Source organism: Anolis carolinensis, chromosome 6 (genome assembly GCF_035594765.1).
Source record: "Anolis carolinensis isolate JA03-04 chromosome 6, rAnoCar3.1.pri, whole genome shotgun sequence".
In the NCBI taxonomy this organism is placed as follows: Eukaryota; Metazoa; Chordata; class Lepidosauria; order Squamata; family Dactyloidae; genus Anolis; species Anolis carolinensis.
The window spans coordinates 41,763,494-41,780,670 of NC_085846.1; the positions used below are offsets into that span (position 1 = coordinate 41,763,494).

A 17,177-nucleotide genomic window follows, 5' to 3' on the forward strand; every position below is an offset into this window, starting at 1 on the left:
CATGCCCAGAAATGCCCTAAATATATCAAGAGTTCTTTGATCCTTCAAACACACTTCTTGATGCATGGTTAATTTTTCCTTGTCTTTAACATTTAAAAAAATATTACAGTCAGTGCGAAAGTGCTATACCATCTCAGTACTATAACTCTAAAAGGGAAAAAGGGAAGGGGAAGAAGGAACATTCAGTTTGATAACTAGAAATGTAATGTGGAAAGGAAAGTCAAAAGAAAACCTTGCGGCAAAAATGATATTCCTATTGAACACATTGTCAGTGGAACCAATCAAAACTACTAGAAGAACCTAGGCAATTGATGTGTGTACTTTCGAGTCAACTGTCAACTTAATGACAACCCAATGAATTTCATAGGGTTTTCTTAGGGGAATATTCCAGGGTTGGTCCTTTCTCTGAAACATTGCCTGCACACCATGGTATTTGTTAATAGGCTCCCATCCAAGTGCTAACTAGGGCTCACCCTGCTTGGCTTCCAAGATCAGACAGGATTGACACCTTTAGGGCAGGATTCCTCAAACTTTTGAAGCAGGGGGCCGGTCCACAATCCTTCAGACTGTTGAGGGGCCGAATTATCATTTGAAAAAAAATATGAACAAATTTCTATGCATACGGCACATGTCTTACTTGCAGTGCAACACTTACTTACTTAGGCGATCCCTCGACGTTCGAGGACGATGGTCTTCCAACCTTGGTATCTTGGGCGTGTGTTCTTAGGTGACTGAAGAGACCGATTCTTGACCCGCATATTCTCCCGCAGTGAGGACATCGGTTTCCAGGTGGAAGGCGGTCCCGGTCGGGGTTAGCTTGACGCTCCTTCCTCTTGGCACGTTTCTCCCTTAAGCCCTCCGTTCGTGCCTCTTCAAACTCCGCAGCACTGCTGGTCACAGCTGACCTCCAATTAGAGCGCTCAAGGGCCAGGGCTTCCCAGTTCTCAGTGTCTATGCCACAGTTTTTAAGGTTGGCTTTGAGCCCATCTTTAAATCTCTTTTCCTGCCCTCCAACATTCCGTTTCCCATTCTTGAGTTCAGAGTAGAGGAGCTGCTTTGGGAGACGGTGATCGGGCATTCGGACAACGTGGCCAGTCCAACGGAGTTGATGGCGTAAGAGCATCGCTTCAATGCTGGTGGTCTTTGCTTCCTCAAGCACGCTGACATTTGTCCGCCTGTCTTCCCAAGAGATTTGCAGGATTTTCCTGAGACAACGCTGATGGAAACGCTCCAGGAGTTTGGTGTGACGTCTGTACACAGTCCACGTTTCGCAGGCATAGAGCAGGGTTGGGAGGACAATGGCTTTATAAACAAGCACCTTGGTCTCTCTACGGATGTCCCGGTCATCGAACACTCTCTGCTTCATACGGAAAAATGCTGCACTCGCAGAGCTCAGGCGGTGTTGTATTTCAGTGTCGATGTTGACTTTTGTGGAGAGGTGGCTACCAAGGTAGCGGAAATGGTCAACATTTTCTAATGTTGCACCGTTAAGCTGTATTCCTGGCTTTGCAGAGGGATTAGCTGGTGCCTGTTGGAAGAGCACTTTGGTTTTCTCGATGTTCAGTGAGAGGCCGAGCTTCTCGTATGCTTCTGCGAAGGTGTTTAGAGTGGCTTGTAGGTCTTCTTCTGAACGCGCACAGACTACGTTGTCATCAGCATATTGGAGTTCTATAACAGATGTTGTGGTGACCTTGGTTTTGGCTCTCAGTCTGCTGAGGTTAAATAGCTTGCCATCTGTCCGATAGATGATTTCCACTCCGGTGGGAAGCTTCCCATCAACAAGGTGAAGTATCATAGCGATGAAGATGGAAAATAAGGTGGGGGCAATAACACATCCCTGCTTGACACCTGATTCAACCTTAAATGGGTCACTTTGGGAGCCGTTGCTGTCCAAGACTGTTGCCATCATGTCATCATGGAGGAGCCGCAGGATGTTCACAAATTTGTCAGGGCACCCGATTTTTTGGAGGATGGTCCAGAGAGCGCTGCGATTCACTGTGTCGAATGCCTTTGCAAGGTCAATGAATGCCATGTACAGAGGTTGGTTTTGTTCCCTGCATTTTTCTTGGAGCTGTCGAGCAGTGAAGATCATGTCCACTGTTCCTCTGGAGGGGCGGAAGCCATTCTGGGATTCTGGGAGGGTGTCTTCTGAGACAGGGAGAAGGCGGTTTGCAAGGATTCTTGCGAGGATTTTCCCGGCGGAGGTTAGAAGGGAGATACCACGATAGTTCCCGCAGTCTGTTCTGTCCCCTTTCTTGAAAAGGGTGATGATGGTGGCATCCTTGAAGTCTGCTGGGATTTTCTCGGTCATCCACACCTTTTCAATAAGCTGGTGGAGTTGTTGCATCAGCTCAGGTCCACCCTCTTTGAAGATTTCAGCGGGAATCCCATCAGGTCCGCTAGCTTTGTTGTTTTTTTGTTGGCTGATGGCATTGCTGACTTCTTCCAAACTAGGCAGTGCTGCAAGCTCATCCCTGGTTTGTTGTTGCGGGATTTGTGAGAGGGTCTCTTCGGCCACATTGGAGCTGCGATTCAGCAGGTTCTGGTAGTGCTCTTTCCAACGTAGTGCAATTGATGTTTTGTCCTTCAGAATTTTGGTTCCATCTGATGAGCGTAGGGGCTGTATGCCATGGTTTCTTGGTCCATAAATGATCTTTGTGGCTTTGAAAAATCCCTGAGCGTCATGGGTATCTGCAAGGTGTTGGATTTCTTCAGCCTTCTTTGTCCACCAGATGTTCTTGAGTTCTCTGGTCCTTCTTTGGACCTCGGCTTTTGCACTGGCATAGATCTTTTTCTTGGCAGCACAGTTGGTGTCTCTCTGCCATGTTTGGAAGGCTTTCCTTTTGTTATCAATCAGCTGTTGGATCTCTTTGTCGTTATCATCAAACCAGTCTTGATGTTTCTTAGTTAGGTATCCAATGCTTTCTTCGCAGGCTGTGATGATGGAGGTCTTCAGTTTGTTCCAATGTTCCTCAACATTTTCGGGGTGTTCTGTGGGTAGATGATCTTTGAGTGTTGTTTGGAGAAGGGCTCGTTTGGAGGGCACCTGAAGGGCTTGGGTGTTCATTTTTCGCCTTGTTTTCCTTCCTTGGAGTCTGCGTTTGGGGACGATCTTGATAGCCATCGTGGATCGGATTAGCCTGTGGTCTGTCCAGCAGTCATCAGTACCTGTCATGGCTCTTGTGAGAAGCACATCGCGGCGGTCTCTGGCACGTGTGATAACATAGTCCAGGAGGTGCCAATGCTTTGACCGAGGGTGCTTCCATGATGTCTTGAGCTTGTTTTTCTGGCGGAAGAGCGTGTTGGTGATGACAAGGTTGTGCTCTCCGCATTTGGTGAGAAGCAAGATGCCATTCGAGTTGCTGTTTCCGACCCCGTCTTTTCCTATGATCCCTGGCCACAGGTCAGAGTCCCTTCCGACTCTTGCGTTAAAGTCCCCCAGGAGGATGATTTTGTCCTCCTTAGGTATCTCCGATAGGATGGTATCCAGCTGACAGTAAAAATTTTCCTTGATGTCTTCGTCAGCATCTAGAGTTGGTGCATAGGCGCATATGATGGTTGCCTGTTGGTTTTTGGCAAGGTTAATTCGGAGGGTTGAAAGTCGTTCGTTGATGCCAGTGGGTGCTTCAGTCAGGTGCTTCACCAGGTCGTTTCTGATAGCAAAGCCAACTCCGTGTATTCTTCTTCGCTCTTCTTCAGGTAGTCCCTTCCAGAAGAAGGTGTAGCCTCCCTTTTCTTCCTTCAGCTGCCCCTCTCCTGCTCTCCGGGTCTCCTGAAGGGCTGCTATGTCGATCTTGAAGCGTCCCAGCTCTCTTGCAATGAGAGCAGTCCTGCGTTCGGGGCGCTCGCTGTCAGTGTTATCTAACAATGTCCGTACGTTCCATGTTCCAAAGTTCATTTTTCTTTTTTGGCCGCAGAGTGGTGACCCCTCTGGACGCGGCAGTCCAGTCAGGGTAGGAGAGGCAGACTATGTTTAGGGCACCTTTTCTAGCCCCTTCCCCGTGTGGGGTGAGCAGAGCGGATCCTAAAAAGGGCTGCTCAGTCATGGATACAGCTGCCGGACTACTCAACTGCCTCGGTCCTTGAGGTAGAACGACTGAGTCCATATCCACCGCCCATGTGCCAGTCTGTGACTAGGGGCTTCCAGATTTCACAGTCCTGCCCCCGTCGCCACTCGCTGATCGCCATGGGACTTTTGTAGGTTTGTTTTTATTTTTGTTGGAAGACGCCTGTGCGTGATTTTTTTTTTGTGTGGAGGTCGGTGCACGGCCGGTCAACACACAGTCTTCACAGAGTGAGGTTCCAGCAGTGGTGTGGTTAACACAACGACAGTGGCTTCTCAGTCTGTTGCAGCCTTCTTCCGCCTTCACAGCCGTTGTAACATGTACCATGTTATCCTCCGCCTGCTCCGCCGTTGAGGTCTTTGGGTCTTCGGATTGTGCTTGGTCTGGAACCTCCCCTGCGGCCACTCCTGGGAGTGCATCACTCCAGTGCCCACAGGTTCATCGGAACACGCAAGCCCCCTCACCACGGCAAGGTGACAATCCATCGAGGGGGCAGTGCAACAACAACAACAACGAAAGAACAATACAATATTTAAAAATGAAAACAATTTTAACCAACATAAACCTATCAGGATTTCAATGGAAAGTGTGGGCCTGCTACTGGCCAATGAGAGAGTCAAGTTAATTAGTATTGTTGTTGTTGTGTGCCTTCAAGTCATTTCAGACTTTGGCCGAGCCCAAGTCTAAAATTAATTATTTATTTACTGCATTTATTTACTACATTTATATCCTGCTCTTCTCACCCCGAAGGGGATTCAGAGCAGCTGTATGTATATACAATATATTATATTATTAGCATAGCACAATATTAGCATTATATATTACTATATTGAACTATACCACTATATTATTATATAATATGTAATATATAACATATAATTAATATTATTATATGGTATTATTATTAGTATTATATTGTATAACATAATATTATTATATCTATATACAATATATTATATTATTAAAACTGATATAAAAATATTATATTATAAAACTGAGGGTGGGGGCCAGGTAAATGACCTTGGAGGGCCGCATCCGGCCCCCGGGCCTTAGTTTGGGGACCCCTGCTTTAGGGTATTTAGGCCGAGATACAGACAAGGAAATTTATTGTTTGTCTTTATCAGAAACTACCTTGATAGAAAATAAACCCTCCAAACATTATTCCCCATAAATGTTGCAACTACAGTAGAGTCTCACTTATCCAACGTTCTGGATTATCCAACGCATTTTTGTAGTCAATGTTTTCAATACATTGTGATATTTTGGTGCTAAATGCGTAAATACAGTAATTACAACATAACATTACTGCGTATTGAACTACTTTTTCTGTCAAATTTGTTGTATAACATGATGTTTTGGTGCTTAATTTGTAAAATCATAACCTAATTTGATGTTTAATAGGCTTTTCCTTAATGCCTCCTTATTATCCAACATATTCACTTATCCAACATTCTACTGGCCCGTTTATGTTGGATAAGTGAGACTCTACTGTAGTTCCAGAAATTGACAATAGGGATGAGGATACATTACATGAATATTTCAAGACATTCTGATAGATACAATTCCTATCAAACCCAAATAACACTGAGATATAAACAGAGCAGTCAACTGGTTTGCTAAAGTACAGGATACTGAGCATCTGAGAGGGACAGGACTACAAACATGCTAGCACTTTGTTGTATATTCCAGATACTGCAATCATCTTTTTAAAGCAACAACATGTTTTAGCCAATTTCAGGGTTTGTCTTGGTGGGGGCAGGGGGACAGGACTTGCAGTTTGGCACAGAGCTTGTCCACAGTGGTTGAGGTTTCTAGTAGTTATAGTTTAAAAAAGCAAATTTGCCATGCCCTGATCTGGCAAACAGTGGGAATCATTCATCCTTTCCTCACTTAACTCCCATCTTCACGATGAATAGAGAGCATTTTTGCCATAATTTTTCTCTATCCTGAACATGTTTGGTTCTGTGGACTCTTTTGTACAATTCCATCTGCTCGTTTTGTTCACTGTATATGTATATGAAATTGTAACCAACACTTTATTACAACTAATATCCCGTCTATTTTTGGCAGGTGGAAAGTGTGGTATTCCTTTCTTCCTCAGTAGTGATCAAAGCTGATCCATCTTGACCTCTCAGACATATTGGGAAGCTCCCATTCAGTTATTTATGCCCGAAGAAAAGTAATGGAGATTGTAGTTTTTAAGGGTCCTTCCACACTGCCCCTATATCCCAGAATCTGATCCCAGATTATCTGGCATACCTTCCAGTTTAAAACAGATAATCTGGGATCAAATCCTGGGATAGAGGGCAATGTGGGAGGGGTCTAAGTCTCAATAGTCAGATGCAAAAGGATTACATTTGTGGCCGAGACCTCTGGAGGTCTCAGTAGAACTTTGTGCATGATGAAATTCCTTTGTGTCTGGCTATCTCATTGGCAAATATATATGGCAGACCACTTTCTCTAAGGAGTCCTTCCACACTACATAATTATAGCACTTTACTTCCACATCAGTAACTATGGCAACATCCCATGGAATCCTGGGATTTGTGTCTGGTGAGGTACTAGAGCTTCCTGGCCCCAGTATTGTCCTTCCAACTCTACTGTATACTTGCGAAACACAGTCTACAAACATCACTCTCAGCTTCTGGAAAGATCCCATCAGCGTTGCCTCCGAAAAATCCTACAAATCTCTTGGGACAGGCGGACAAACATCAGCATTCTGGAAGCAAAGGCCACCAACACTGAAATAATGATTCCCGTTATCAATCTCACTGGACTGGCCACATTGTCCAAATGACCAATCACCATCTCCTAAAGCAATTACTTTACTCAACTCAAGAATGGAAATAAGAATGCTGGTGGACAACTAAATAGATTTCAAGGTGGGATTGAAGCTAACCTTTAAAAATGTGGTATAAACGCTAAGAATTGGGAAACCCTGGCACTTGAGTGTTCTAACTGGAAGTCGGCTGTTACCAACACTGCTGTGGATTTTGAAGAGACATGAATAAAGGCGAAGGAGAGAAATGTGTCAAGAGGAAGGCATATCAAGCAAAACTGTGTTGGGACCGCCTTCTATTTGGAAATGTATGCCCTCACTGCGAAGGACCATGCAGAGCCAGAATAGGTCTCTACAGCCACTTATGGACCAACCACCAAGATTCTACACATGGAAGGCAATCATATTAAGCTATGAGGGGATCGCCTATGATGATGATGCATTTTCTTCTCAGAGACAGACAGTAAATTTTCTAGGTTTTTAAAAGGTTATAGAAAGGTGTTTACTGAGCTGCAGGCTTTCTGCCATGTCAATCCTGCCTTTGTCAGTAAATGTTCTTTACATCTGTTCTTTACAAACCACGTAAATCTGGCCACACTAAGTGATCCAAGTGTGTGGGGAAACAGAGTTGAAGATCACACGATACCTGTTTAAATCCATTCCAATTACAAATATTGAGAAATAGAGTGCTAAAGGAGATCTTCTGATTATGAAGACTATCATTAATATCTAGTAAACTTAACAGAATCATTGAAACTCCTTAATTAGCCAAGTAGATTACATAGATTATTTCCTTGCTTGATTTATAGCATGTGTCTCTTCCAAAATTGAGTTTGAAGAAAATCCACAGCATGATGAAAAACCAAATACAAACAATTAAGTCATATTAAATCAGAATTAACAAAAACATTTTAAGCCCTTGAATTATAAACAGTATATAACCATATGAATTGAAGTAATAATTCAAAAATAACTCTATTAATCTCTTTCCATCTGCCTGTAAATACCTGGATATGCAATAGACATAATACAGCAACATGACAATCTTATTTTCACCATTCACAATTAAGCATTTTCCTCCTTCATTCCTGCTTGGCATACTCCACTAATTCCAAAATAAGAATATTTATTGACTCAATTTCTTTTTAAGGTTTAGTTTAGGTTCAGAGCTGTTTCTTATGCTTGATCAAGGAAATACCTTGCAAAAATGCTTCTGATCTTTCTAAACAACACAACTTAGACCCTGCAACCATGAGGTCTGCCAGTCCTTGCCACAGGCTTCGGGTTCCAGTGGAAAAGGAATGCTGAACTTAGTAGACCCTTGGTTCGAGCCACCATAGCTACTCTTATGCTACATCTGATTTTTCTTCCTAATTTCTTTACATTCTTTTAAGAACTTTGAAAAAGATGCTTGTATATTTTCCCCCTCAGCTATAATATCATGTGTCTGAGTCTCATGATTTTACAGTTTAGGAACTAGTACAGCCCAGGAGCTGCATATTATCTACAAAGCTATTTTTGTGACTCCCAAATTTTTCCTCCCAAAAGTGAGCACCCTCTTTCTGGAAGCTTCTAGGAGTGAACTTTTTAAAAACAGATTTGACTCTCACAACTCACACTTTAAAATAAACAGATAAACAGTGTCTTTAGAAATAAAAATGGACTTCTGGCCAATTCCAGATAGTTTTCAAGGGATTGAGAAATTGTGTAGCAGCCAAAGGCTCCCAAAAGGCCAAAATCATGAATTGTCAACTGCTGTTAGCTACTTAGTATACATGTTCATATACTTGTAAGAAATACCAGCTTATAAGAAACTACAAAGAAAGTGTTAAAAGCTGTTTATTAAAATCCAGTTAGTGTTTCAGAAATGTACATAAGGTAGTGCAGTAGCGTCAGCCTGCAGAAATGCCTTTGAGAAGATGAGTTCATAAACTGCAGACTCTTTCCAAATGTTTATTAGTTCATTATACATATATAGGATCTTCTCTCCATTCCACCAGAGCTGTTTAAAGCTGACAAAGGTTGACAGAAAAAAGTTAAAAATAATATCTCCCAAGGCAAACCCACAAAAAATATATATCGGAATATATACAGGAAACATTTTTCATAAGGAGTTTTACATTGTAAAGGCAGAACAGCCCATGGCAAAATAAATCAAGTTATAACAGTGGTCTATGGCTAACTACGAAGAGTAGCTAACCGTGACTGCATAGCTTCAATATCTTCCTCTTCCTCATCATCAACCACAGCGGCTGCTGTAGCTCCCTCTGGTTCGTGTTCTGGAAGGGCATCCGTGACTTTACTAGGTGCTTTACCCAGGGCTCCTGAAAGGAAACAAAACAAAAGGAAGCAGGCTAGCTGTTAAAAGGAAGCAGAAAACGTGAAGCCGGGATACCATGCAGTATTGTACAAGCCTTCAATATGATTACAGTAGAGTCTCACTTATCCAACATAAATGGGATGGCAGAACGTTGGATAAGTAAAATGTTGGATAATAAGGAGGGATTATTAAGAAAAAGCCTATTAAACGTGAAATTACGTTATGATTTTACAAATTAAGCACCAAAATATCATGTTTTACAACACATCAACAGAAAAAGCAGTTCAATACATCGTTCACTACACGGTAACATTATGCAGTAATTACTGTATTTACAAATTTAGCACCAAAACATCACAATGTATTGAAAACATTGACTAACACTAACTACTAAAATTGACTACAAATAAAGATAGAATTGCATAAAATGAATTTACAGTAACAACATCGTCAAAAGTTAAACCTGTAAAAAGTTCAGTCCTGTGAAGCCAGACTGCATTGGATAATACAGAACGTTGGATGAGTGAAGGTTGGATAAGTGAGACTCTACTGTATGGCAAGCCTATACACATTATGCCATGTAAAACCATATTTATTCCATTCGGCCTTTTTATAATTTCAACAGAAGCAATGCTCTCCACTACAGAAGATTTCTTCAGGGAGATCAGAACCTGGACATTTTATTTTGTTAGAACACAAGCAGTTCCCAAGTATTTGTAAGATTTAAGCCTGCCCATTCAAAATAAGAAATCAGTATTACAAAGCAAGATGGCTACTTTCACCATTAACTGACGGAAAGGAGGAGGGAATAGCAGTGGAATAAGAGGATATGCATCTATATTGGTATATAAGCATATACTGTATATTTCCACCTACCAGCTGTAATTTCAAATAAAATTTTGTCAATCTCCATCTCTGCCTCCTCTTCCATTTCCTCTTGGTCTTCCATACTTTCAAAGGTATCCTCCAGCATGTCTTCTATGATCCCGGCCTAAAGAAGATACAGAAATTACAAGATTGTTCAATTTATATATAAAAAAGACAGCACAGTTACAACAAACAGGTCCCATTCTCATTCTCAGCTTAAACAAATATGCAACTGCATGGAACCAGCAGACTTTCAAACTCAGAGAGATGGGAAAAATACAGTGACTGATTTGCTTTGAAATGATTCAGCAACTGCCTTATCTGGCAAAAGGAAGAGAAAATGCAGATACAAGAACAACAGATAAAACAAGAGGAGAATAATGATATGAAACAGGTATTGTTTAAACATGTTATGGAAGAAGCAAAGGAAAAAATGAAGATATTGTTAATCTAACCTTCATCATTTCTTTGGATAAATCCCTCATTGTAGCCTGAATTTCAGGGATCTTTACTAAATTCTGCATGGCTTTCATGACTTCTGTGCTCTTCTGTAATGAGCCAGCTACCCTCAGGACAGCTGCCAAGAGAAAATATGGGAGATATTTAGATCAAGTTCAAATAAGTGAAATATCTTTGGCAATGAGGGTACTTCCAACCAGCAGAGCAAATTACCCTTTCTATTTCAACAGGACATAAAGGAAATTAAGCAAAATAAATGGAAAACAGAAAAAGACCATGTAAAATTTGAAACAAAATTAGATACATTGGAAGAAATGAACAAAATGCTAGAAACTCAACAAGAATGGAACAAAGCCCCACAAGACGCGATAGTACACTTTGTCCTGACCTCAGAAGAGAAAGCAAAAGAGTTCTATAAGAAACTGAATCAGGATATAAAAAAAGATACATCTCAAAAACAAATGGAAACAGGTGACAATAGCAAAAAATCAAAAGAATTGCCATCGGTGGACCAACGGATATTGAAAATTATAGATATAATGAAAATTACTTAAGGCATGCAGAAAAAAAAAAAGCTGTTGCTCTTGTTTTAGAAAACTTTGCCCTTCTGCTACAAATAAGAGATCTACCAGTAAATCCCAAACTACCTTCTGTTTTCCTGCCATCTAGTTTATTGGTATTTAGTGTACTTTTTATATTTCACTTGTAAAATAAACTATTCCAAAGTCTACAAGTAAAATAAAATAACATAAACCCAAGTATAGGGCAATATCAGAAGAAAACAATGAATCCAGATACAGGGCAGTTGACTGTCCATCTGAAACAGCAAAGTATCCAAGAGAGTTATTGCCTCCTTCTCTTGTTCTTTCTCACAGGCCATCCTTTTTTCTATCATGTCAGAAACGACTTGAGAACATACTGCAAGTCGCTTCTGGTGTGGGAGAATTGGCTGTCTACAGAGATGTTGCCCAGGGGACGTTCAGATGTGTTACCATCCCTGCAACTTGCCCCCTGTGGCACAATGGGCTAAACCTTTGTGCTGGTAGGACCGCTGACCGAAAGGTCAGCGGTTCAAATCCGAGGAGCGGGATGAGCTCCCGTCAGCTTCAGCTTCCCATGCGGGAACATGAGAGAAGCCTCCCACAGGATGGTAAAACATCCAGGATCCGCTGGGCAACATCCTTGTAGACGGCCAATTTTCTCACATCAGAAGAGACTTGCAGTTTCTCAAGTCACTCCTGACATGGAAAAAAAAAACCCGTCTTGAGGATTCGAACTGCCAACCTTCAGGTCAGCAACCTAACCTTCAGGTTAGCAGTTCAGCTGGCACAAGAGTTTAACCCACTCCGCCACTGCGGCTCATATGGCAGTCAGTGATACCTATATAAGTAGGATCTGATAGTTTTTCTCTCTGTCAACCCTGCCAACATTTTTTATGATATTCTTCATGGATATATTCAAACCCCTCTTAAAATCTAGCTAGAAAGGATGACATAGCATTTAGCTGAGATCACCATACAGTGCTCATGTATACAGCTGTGCCCAGATATTTTTTCCTGATTTTGAAAGGTTTTTGAAAATAAAATTATATAAAATAACTAGGAAAATGACATAAAGAAAGAGCTGATTTCCAGTGCCATCTTTACTTCCAAGAATACCCAGGTATCATGAGATTAAAGTAATGAAATGAGAAAAAGCTAAAAATAAAAGCTTACCTTGGATCATATCCTAGAGCAAATCTTGTGTCAAAGAATAAATAAAGTATGAAAAAGTTCTAGAAGAGGGATGCAGATGCTTTTATGACTATAATTCCTAAAAATCCTCTTTGTTGAGGACTAGTGAGAGTTGCAGTCCAAATAATCTAGAGCAGTGCTTCTCAAACTATGGGTCTCAACTCCAACTGGGGTTCTCTTAGCTCAGTGTTGTGGATCATGAATAATTTGGCAACAGTAAAAGGTTTCTGAAAGCCACCCATTTACACAAATCTGTTAGGCACAATGGGCAGCATTTACAGTGAACTCTGCCGAAAATGCTTCAGCTGTACTCTACAAAAAGGAAAATGAGCCTGCTTTGAAAGCCTCAAAAATGCTGATTTATCAGTATATGTTCAGTTTTATACCTATTTTATATACCTATATACCCTGAGGTCACATAAAAAGGCTCAAGAGGAAAGGGCTCATAAGTTGAAAAGGTTTAGGAAGCCCAGATCTACAGGGCCTCATTTGTCAGTACCTGCCATTTTATTGAACAGCATAATACAGGAAACAAATTTATGATGGGACAGTGTTTGAACATTCCTTTAAATGACAGTGGTGCTACATGAAAATTGAACTGAGATGTGTGCATTGATACTATGCATATGGACATAGTATCAATAAGTTTGTCAAACACTATTCTGAAACCGTTATACTGTTGGAATGCAGCTGTAACCATACCCAGCTGATTCTTCATCCCCATCAGCACTGAATTCATGTGGGCTTTGGAGGCATACAGTTTGCTCACAGCCTTTCGTGAACGGATCATCTCCTTGGCCAAAACCACACACACATCTTTTTGGCCCTTTTTAGCAGCATCTTTGATTGATCTTTTTACTTTCTCCTCTTCTCGCTGAATATCTGGATTTGAGAGGAAACACAAAGAAGAGTAAATAGTAACAGTTTAACCTGTTTTCATGCAACTGGAAGCATTCTAAGAATTATTCTTAGGATGTCATTATCTTGCACAAGGAAGAATGAGTGAGACTCAGCTCAGGTTCATGTCTATAGTTCCCAGAATGCAGGCATTTTGCTGGTAATGAATGACAAGCCAAACCTGTAGTGTTATCACTATGCATTCTTTTCAGGTGTGCTATTTTCACCCAACTACCTTTTATTTTCAGTGTTTCGAAGCATATAATGGCTATAGCAGCTAGAATGAAAAGAAGCAAGGCTTGAAGGAGCCATAAGACAGCACCACAATTTGCATGCTACTCTTTATGCTGTTAGGTCTGAGGCTGCATTTGAATCAGGGAACTCTGTGATGTAGACAGTATTGAAATGAGCAGAGTTTTCAGATTAAAATGTTATCAATTTTCTCTGGGATTCAAGTAATATAGAAGGAGCATCCATGCCTGAGCTCCCTGTTGGTTTATCCCAGAGTTGAATCTGAACATGGCTACGCAGTCTTTCATCACAATCTATAAATCTAAGTTTTGAATCAAAACATTTAGTTGCAGTTCAATACACATCCCTTGCCTGGAAGTAAGCCTCAGTGCATGCTTTGTGACATATCTTCAAGTAAACATTATAGGTTAACATAGCATAATTGCATAATTCAACTATATGAAAGAACACTTCAGAGAAAACATGTGAAAATACAAACCTCTGATCTGCCTATCAATTACTCTCATTTCTTTTCGGATCTTCAATGACCATTCATTGACCTGTAAAAAGAACATATAGTTAAGTGTGAGTGCAAGAGTTAGAGTTTTAAAAGAAATAAACACTGGACACACTGTTTAAAGACTTCTTTCAGTGAAATTTCAATTTCCAAACAGGCAGCCTTTCTCACCATAGTTGCCACCCTTTTAATCATACATAGGTTATAACTGCATAATTTAATATTGCAGCATGTACAGGCAGTCTCCAAGGCACGAACAAGATTAAGTTCTGGAAGTGTGTTCTTAAGTTGAATTTGTATGTAAGTCAGAACATGCACATTTTAAGTGTAACTCCAGCCATATACACTCACACTCATACACATAGAAAGGTTATTATAAAAGAATATCTCGATTTCAAAAATTCATGGCAAATACTCCAGCGAACATACATATGAAATCCACATCAATGTGAAGAGGAAGTCCTCAAGTCTTTTTCCACACTCAAAGATGTTCAATATGGCTGCTGACAGTCACGTGGAACACATCTAAATGTTAGTCCAGCTACTGACACATATGTTGCAACATGTCACAGTTGATGGCACTCACAACTCGGGCAGCCAGGTTGTGAGTGCCATCAACTGTGACATGTTGCAAATAGGCAGCCTTTCCCACATATGTCTTTCCAGATGAGAGAGACCTAAATCTAAAATTTCTGCTACTTAAACTATGTCATGATTTAAAAAGCCATTTTAGAAAAGGTCTTACAACTTGTACAATATAGGAAATTTCCCTGATAATGTTCTGGTTTATCTAGCTTTGATCTCTTGGCATAGGAAGATTTCTAAGCTTCAGTTTACAGAAAACTGTGCTTCCTTTGGTCTAATGCTTTAAAAAAAATATCTGACTAGTGGCAATTACATCGTGTAGCAGTGGACATACAATGACCAGTACCTGACTTGTGGGTTTTATGGCTGTAAAATCTCTCATTCAGATATTTATTCCTATGAATAAACTCCCTTCCCCGTGTTCCACTTTGCACTGGATTAGAAAAGAAATCAGAATCTAGTGTCTTATTCTAATCTTAAAAACTCCTTGATGATTATGCTGACAGCATCACTAACTTCAGCTCAAGCCAGGTCTGTTTCATGGGTTCAGTCCAACATTCTCACCATTACATCACACTGATTCTACTCTAGATAGTAATGGCTTGCCGCCTCTAAGGAGCTACAGCCAGGAAGTGCATCATATTCATAAGCACTTTCAATTTGATAAACATTTGGCATGACTTTCACAAATACTCCCACTTCACAGAATGGGAACAGAAGATTGCTATTTCATATAATCCTAACCTACATTACAGGTGTGTTGTAAAGGTGTGAGGTGGGGAGTACAGGGCATTTCAACATGATGGATTCCATTTCAAAGCAGTATACTTCGCAATGGCAATATGTTACAATTGTACAAAAAGTTTCCAACCGTTGAATGAGTTATGAAGTTGTCAAGTTTTACTCACCATTTTGAGCTAGAAGCAAATCTAAAAAATAGTCCCACAAATGGAGTCATCTGGTGAATGACTGAGGCTAGGGGCTATTTGTGCGCTAGGAGAGGCATCTAGCAGCAACCATTTGAAATTTTATGCCCCATCCTTTCAAGTGGCAAGGATTTTATTCATGGATGGTTTGTGGTTACACAGATATAGCCATTTCAAATTGGGTTCATCTTTTTGAAACAACCTATACATGCAATTCCCCATTCTTGCTGCATGAAGATTTAGCACATTAATATCTGGCAATGATTGTCATAAGTAGAGAAACCATCCTCTATGTCCGCTCACATCACCTCACTTGTCTCAAATTTCAGCTGAGTACTTTCATACATGTAGCAAGAAACGGATGCAAGTGTGTGTATAAAAACCTGCACCATAGGCCCCTTTTATACATATAAAATTTAGATTATCCGCTTTGAACTGGATTATATGCCAGTGTAGACTCATATAATCCAGGCATCTTCTACACTGCCATATAAAAATCCAGATTTGCTTTGAACTTGATTATATGGCAATGGAGACTCATATAATTTAGTTCAAAGCAGATAATGTGGATTATCTGATTTGATAATCTGGATTATATGGCAGTGTAGAAGGGAACCCGGTTCAAAGCAGATGATCTGAATTATCTGGCAGTATAGAAGGGGCCATAAACATAAACAACCAAGGATGCATCTACTGTAGAATCCAAGGCAGTTTCACACGACTTTTGACTGCCATGGCTCAATGCTATGAAATTTTGGGAATAATAGTTTGGTGAAAAGGCTAAAAAGAGTGATTAAACTATAACTCCCAGGATTCCAAAGCATTGAGCCAGGGTTAAAGTTGTGTCAAACCACATTACTTTTTCAGTGTATGTACACCCCAATCTGTTCCATAATTGAGTCCTCTCACCCAGGTTGGATCTACACTGCCATATAATCCAGATTATCAACTCAGTTAATGTACATATAATCATAGAATAATAGAGTTGGAAGAGACCACATGGATGATCTAGTCCAACCCCCTGTCATGTAGGTAAAGCACAATCACAATACCCCTGACAGATGCCCATCCAGCCTCTGTTTAAAAACTTCCAATGAAGGAGCTTCCACCACACTGAGGCAGGGAGCTCCAGTGCTGAACAGCTCTTATAGTCAGGAAGTTCTTCCTAATGTTCAGGTGGAATCTTCTTTCCTGTCATTTGAACCCACTGCTCTGAGTCCTAGTTTCCAGGGCAGCAGAAGACAAGCTGGCCTCCTCTTATGGCATCCTTTTATATAGTTATACATGACCATCATGTCTCCTCTCAACCTTCTCTTCTGCAGGCTAAACATACCCAGCTCTTTAAGACGCTCCTCATAGGGATTCATGGTCTCCAGACCTTTGATAATTTTAGTTGCCCTCATCTGGACACCTTCCAGCTTGTCAATATCTGTTTTGAACTGTGGTGCCCAGAATTATTTATTTATTTATTTATTTAAAATGTGTATATTCCATCCTTCTCACCCCGAAGGGGTCTCAGAGCAGAGCACAACATATATATGGCAAACATTCAATGCCGGAGCATAAACCATAAATACACATAAAAACTAAAATCAGTTATCTTTACATTAAAACCATTATTTAAAACCATCGCAAGATAGTCGCACTGTATCCAGTCAACAGGGTGAAATTTTCTATTGCTGCTGCTATTGCACTGTCCCAAAGGCTTGGTTCCACAACCAGGTCTTTACCATCTTTCTAAAGGACAGGAGGGAGGGGGCTGATCTAATCTTGCCAGGGAGGGAGTTCCATAGCCCAGA

The 17,177-nt window shown here is 40.8% G+C and overlaps 1 protein-coding gene across 2 annotated transcripts in view; it reads right to left on the reverse strand.

The window, feature by feature from the left end:
• Positions 1-8,666: 8,666 nt before the first annotated feature.
• Positions 8,667-17,177, reverse strand: part of LOC100562825 (charged multivesicular body protein 3) — a 42,249-nt gene continuing 33,738 nt past the window's right edge. For both annotated transcript variants that reach the window (XM_003222373.4, XM_008113113.3), the window contains 5 exons: positions 13,850-13,910; positions 12,925-13,104; positions 10,486-10,607; positions 10,040-10,154; positions 8,667-9,167 (listed from right to left, as the gene is read on the reverse strand). In XM_003222373.4, coding sequence (XP_003222421.1) covers positions 9,022-9,167; positions 10,040-10,154; positions 10,486-10,607; positions 12,925-13,104; positions 13,850-13,910 — 624 coding nt within the window. In that variant the 3' untranslated portion in view covers positions 8,667-9,021. The remainder of the gene's footprint in view (positions 9,168-10,039; positions 10,155-10,485; positions 10,608-12,924; positions 13,105-13,849; positions 13,911-17,177) is intronic.